The 6,000-nt window shown below is 25.0% G+C and overlaps 1 protein-coding gene across 1 annotated transcript; it reads left to right on the forward strand.

The window, feature by feature from the left end:
- The first annotated feature begins 1,094 nt into the window (after positions 1-1,094).
- LOC129606137 (uncharacterized) lies at positions 1,095-5,791 on the forward strand. Its single transcript, XM_055516256.1, has 5 exons — positions 1,095-1,347; positions 2,449-2,739; positions 2,865-2,998; positions 4,021-4,587; positions 5,653-5,791. The coding sequence occupies exons 1-5, from the start codon at positions 1,254-1,256 to the stop codon at positions 5,710-5,712; spliced, it is 1,146 nt and encodes a 381-aa protein (XP_055372231.1). The 5' UTR covers positions 1,095-1,253; the 3' UTR covers positions 5,713-5,791.
- The last annotated feature ends 209 nt before the right edge of the window (positions 5,792-6,000 follow it).

Raw genomic sequence — 6,000 nt, forward strand, 5'->3', positions numbered from 1 at the left:
TATTTATCGTAAAAAATTCGATATTATAACTGTAAACACAAACCTATTCATATAAATGATTCTTGTCTATAATAAAGTTTTTGCTGTAATTTTTAGGATAAAAATATCATCAATCATTTAAGGATTCGATACCTGAAAGAGTCTATTAAATAATCTTACAGCGCTATCTAGCATTTAATAGACTTACTCTGGCAGTGAGTATATCCGGAATTAAAAAAATTCTCTTTTATTTTCTTTAGCTAATAGAGTTACTTGAAATTTTATGAAGTAGCATTAATTGTAATTTGAAAATTTAAAAAATATGAAACAAATTTCGAAGTTATTGAAAATAATCAGGTGAAATGAATAATTTTCCATCTTTTATATTCTAATTAAATTAAAAGAAAATTTTAAAATTTTGTTAATATTATTAGTAAGCGGCATTAAAAAATAACTGCTAGTAATGATCATATACCTGCTGAGTAATAAATACGGAGTTGATCTCCAGTATTCGCATATTTTAGCGATTTCCTTCATAAATAATCGATGTTTCTTACGATCAATACAACTTTTTAATGTTAAAATATATTCTGAGTAATCGTTTTTACTTTTCAATATCATAGTTTAAACAAATCCTTGACATTGTTGTAGCCCTATTAAATTATAGCATTTTCCTAAATAAAGCATAAATCGTTGTTTATTTATTTAATATTCTGTTCTGACTAATATTTCAAAAAAAAAAATAATAATTTTATATTATGTCCACAATACTAACAGCAGAGGTGCACACTACACCATAATAAATTCAATTAAAACAACAAAATTTTAAGTTTAAGCTGGAAAAATTATCTTTTTGAACAATATATATTAACACCTTATCGCATAAATATAATATATAAGTTAAGATTAGATAATGCATTATATTAAGCATATACTCACACATATCTTTATAAATAGCCATATTTCTTAAGAAGTACATAAAAAAATATAGATGGTCTAACGCATTTTTATACTCAATGTAAATTCTCTAAAATCAACTAAAATAAAATTTAGTTTCATATCAAATTTCGTTCGTTATTGTCCATATAGAACATATTAATGGACCCGCAACAATAATACAAATTTAAAGTTATACGAATTTATAATTTATAAATTAATTGAATTTTTTCCAAAAAAGTGTTATAAGTTTAGTTATAGTTTTTGAGAAATACTGACTTGCATACAGGCCACTACAATTTTTAAAAAATTAATAGAATATTTTTATATTTTTATAAATGGATTACCATATACCAGTACCAGAAAGTATTGAAGCGGAACTATACCGTTTAAGAACAAAAACAAGAGAACTTGAAATTGAACTTGATACCTGTAAGTGTACGCTTGGTATTTATTTATGTATGTATGTATGTATATATATATAGAAATTTATAATCTTACATTATCACTTAACAACTCATATACTGAAATATTCTGTTTGGTATGCATATTTTTTGTTATAAAAATATGCAATTCTAGATACTTTAGGAGACAATGTACAAGTTTTTACATACATACATGTACATAATATATATATTGTATTCACAAATATATAAGGAAAATTTATTTTACCTTTGTCAGCACTTTATTATGGACTAATTTTTTTTTCAGTTTTATCTACAAGAGCTATATGTATAAGAAATACAAGCCTAATGTCAAAAATTTGATGTTTTTTAAAATAATTGAAAAAAAGTATAAAGTTTTTGAAGTCAATATTACAATTTTGAGAATTTATGAAACTGCAAGGATTTTAAAGTTTTGATTAAAATAAAAAATTTATATAAAGTTTCAAAAGATTTGATATTTAAGATGATTTATAAGAATCAAATATCAGTTGGAGATGCTTAGTTGCGGCAGAGAGCCTGGCCCGTTTTAAAATTAGTAGACTTCAGCTTAAAAAGAAATTTTTGTGAATTTCTCCGTCTTAAGGCTGATTTTTTCGACGTTATCAATCATCTGTTCTACAACAGACCACTAAACGGTTACTGTTATTACTTTATGCATATTTAAAATCTCGCTGTTTTCGCCTTTTATTTTCTCATTTCTCTTCTTTAAATTTATTTAACTCAAATTCTCTCAATTAATTTTCAATAGCTTTTACAGGAAAACAATTTATTTATTAAATTTCTATAACAATTTCTGAAAGAAGCACCCCTATAGATTGTATATAACAATTTTTTATGATAAGATTAATAATTTGTTTTACAGGCTCGTATTGATAAAAATTTACAGTGAAGGTCGTTTATTTTCATAGTACGTTCATCATTCCTGTAACAATATTATAATCTCTGTGACTAATTATAAATAAATTTTTGTGACGTCTAAAAATTTCTTTTATTTATGATTTTATTTATTTTTAAATTCCTACAATTATGTTTTTTGTTAAACAAATAATGTTATTCATTCATATATTTTAAATTCATTTTTTTATAGTAAACGCACAAAATGTACGATTAAATAATGAACATTCACAATTATCACATGAATTGAATTTAAGAACTAAAGAAGCTAAAACAGCATCAAGTATAAATGCTGAATTAAGAATGATGTTATTTAAAGCTGAAAATGAACGTGATGAATTAAATAATTCTTTACAAAGTTTAAAACAGAAATATAATAAATTATATGATAAATATGCGGCAAAAGATCGAACATTTAAGGCGATTAATGAAAGTTTTCGTGAAGGAAATCGAATGAGTTCAATTGGGAGACCAGAACATGCTAGTAAATTATTTTCATTTTATTAAAATTACATACATACAAGGAATTTAAATTTTAAAAAATAATGTGAAATTTAGTGGTTGGTTTTAAAATTATCATTGTATTAAAATTTTCCTTTTGATTTTTAGGAGTAAAATTCCAAAGACCAGAAAGTATTTTACAAAGAGCCCCATCACAATGTAATGAAATAACATTAGAATTAAATAAACAGCTTGAAGAAGCATTTGATAAAATTGAAGAGCTCGAATTTGACCTTGAAAGTGTAAGTTGCTATATTATTAAAAATAAAATATTATTTTCGAAAAATCGCAAACAATTATACGAGTATCGTAGCATCGCAAAATTTATGTTTATGCATAAAAAATATGCATAAACATTTTCTTTCTCAAGTAAAATATATTCGACCTTTAGCGCCAGTGCATGACCACCACTTTTAATTAAGAATTTCTTTCATTTGAAGTTGCCGTACAACCTCTGATTCTCGATGAATATTTATTTTCATTATTAGCAAAAATGCTATGTTCCAAATTACATTTAATGGACAAGGAATTGCATTATTAAATTGCAAAATTTATCAAATATTGAACTCTAATGTAGTAAATAAACACTAATATAGTCAGTTGAACTTAACATTAGGCTGAATTAGCAACCAGCTAGCAAACACGCTTGGACAACAATACCAAATCATTGCTAGCCGGTTTTTGCTTTAAAAATCAACGTCGCACTCGATATAAAACTTGTGAACTCATTTGTGCTTTAAGAGATATTAAATATTTTAACATTTTCAATAACTTTATTCAGTATGATTTTATCAATAAAATTTATAGTACTCAATTATCATCTCTTCTTTTTAAACGACACTTCTGTCATGCACTATAATGGGTTATTAATAAAATATTTCATCTTCACCATATAGTCATTAATAAGTCAAAATTGGTGTTAATGAAGATGTTGTATTTTAAATTATTATTATTCCACAACATCCCTTTGCATTAACTTTCAAAAGCTATTAAGCATTCAGTTCAATTATTGGTGGAACAGTACTCGCGTATAATATTCAATAACTCTATAACAATCATATATAGTGTTGAATCTTAATATAAATACCATCGTATATTTATGAAGAGAATCATCAATAAAAATAAATCATCGCACATTATAGGCGACCAAACGTCACCACTCAGCTGATAAAATGTCTACTAAAAAAATACAACATAATTTTTCATTCATTATTTTCATTTTATTTTTTGACTTCATCTTCTCTTACACATTTACAAATTGTAGGTTGAAATACTGGAAAATGAAAATGAATATTTACGTAATGAATTAAATAAATTTAAAGATTCAACTGATTCACCAATACCATTGAAAAAGAATAATTCAAGATCATCAACTTTAATCAATGAACAACTACAACAACCACAACATCAATTAAGATTATCATCATCAGGAAATCGTTTTTCAGCAACATCATTAGCTTCATCACGTTCATCAACAGCATCATCATCATCAACTGGTGATAGTAATCGTTTTTCTATAGCAACTACTATTAGAGCTGATGATTTAAATCAAAATGCAAAATATAAATCATTATCAGAAGATTATAATGAAAATATATATGAGACAATTGGTGAATCTCATATAAATATGAATGTTAGGCCACCTGTTAATTATAAAAATGACTCATATAGAAATGATAGTAATAATGAATCAACAACATCTGAGAAACCAACAATAAAAGCAAAACCATCATTTTTACGTGGTGCAAGATCTACCGTTGGCGGTGGTGGCAGTGGTACTGGTGGAGGTGAAATAAAAGTTTTAACATCATCTGAAACCGAAACTATGCTAGTAAGTATAAATTCAATTAATTTTATTGATTTTATTTGTAGATTACATATTTTACATAATATACTGAGACCTTTTGCAAAGAAAAAGGGTGTAAATGCTTAAGTAATAATCTTATATGAAATAAGAAATATTTTAGTGCTACAATTGCTACATTTGCCAGGTGTGTCTGCCTTATATATTTCTATTGTATTGTACCAAAGAAATAAATACAGTTCCTGTATAATTGACAACTACTTTAAGTGTTCAATGATGTTTATTAATATAATAATACATAGTAAGACTTAGGTCCCAAATAGTGATTAAGCAAAATTCTGCTGAAAATTATATTAGGCAATTAACAAACATTTAGTAAACTCAATATATTTTTGTTATGCCCTAGTAAATTGTAGGTTGTAGATTGCAAGAAAAGTATGACATTGCACCTCAAACAACTATCAATTAGAACTATTGTATCTCTCAACTAAGTACAGACATAGTGCCCAATGTACCTCCCCGAGACCTATCTTTTCAATAAATAAATTCTCACTTTTTAAGGGGTCTATAGAATCGATGCACTTACGATGAATAAAAGCATAATAAACAATAATTCACCATATAGATTTAAGCGGAATCACTTGTATATGGTGAATAAGAAGAGATCATAAGCGGATCGATACCTTTCTGAATAATATACCCAATGCGTATTACAAGCAAATAATTTCGGGGAATATTATTTGATCAATTTCCAGCGAAAAATTGTATATGTGGGGGAGTTGTAGATATACTCGTTTTCGAGCTACAGTCTTAAAGAATTAAAGAATCATCCCTGAAATTATTTGTCACATTATGCGACGCACCCTGTACACATATATAAATTTAATATGCTTTTTATTAATATATTTAAAAAACTGTTATATAAATTTTATTATATATAAACTGTTATATAATATTTAAAAACTGTTATATAAATTTTTTATATTTTTATTTTAATTTATGTACATACAATGTACAACAGCTATAAAAATTTTCTATTATATTAATAATTAAACATTATTTTTTTTTCTATTCTTTTTTTTTTAATTTTAGAATTTGGTTGATGAATTACACCAATTTAAATTTAAAAATCCAAGTCAAGGACCAAAATAAAATTATTAGCATAATAATTATTTTATATATACTTATTATTATAAAATTAAAAAATAAAAAAAAAAAAACTAAATTGTATGCATATTCAGTGGTAAATTGGTAGCAATTAAATGTGAATATTTACCTGATAGAATTGATTGTTTAATAAAAAAAAAAAAATGCTGTAATTAATATTAAGGTGGTGACTTCTATATTAAGAATTCGTTTTAAGTGCTTTTCTTAGTTTATAATAATAATATTCTTAGAATTTGAATTTATAATTTTTTTTCTTTTAATTAAAAAATATGT

The sequence above is a fragment of the Condylostylus longicornis genome, unplaced genomic scaffold (genome assembly GCF_029603195.1).
Source record: "Condylostylus longicornis isolate FDR11 unplaced genomic scaffold, ASM2960319v2 ptg000017l, whole genome shotgun sequence".
NCBI lineage: Eukaryota > Metazoa > Arthropoda > Insecta > Diptera > Dolichopodidae > Condylostylus > Condylostylus longicornis.

What these genes read in the sequence shown, in the direction of transcription:
- LOC129606137 (XM_055516256.1), top strand. Translation starts at nt 1,254, where the DNA reads ATGGATTACCATATACCAGTACCAGAAAGTATTGAAGCGGAACTATAC. An exon ending in TGAAATTGAACTTGATACCT is followed by an intron (nt 1,348 to 2,448) that starts GTAAGTGTACGC and finishes ATTTTTTTATAG; the next exon opens with TAAACGCACAAAATGTACGA. An exon ending in CTGAAACCGAAACTATGCTA is followed by an intron (nt 4,588 to 5,652) that starts GTAAGTATAAAT and finishes TTTTAATTTTAG; the next exon opens with AATTTGGTTGATGAATTACA.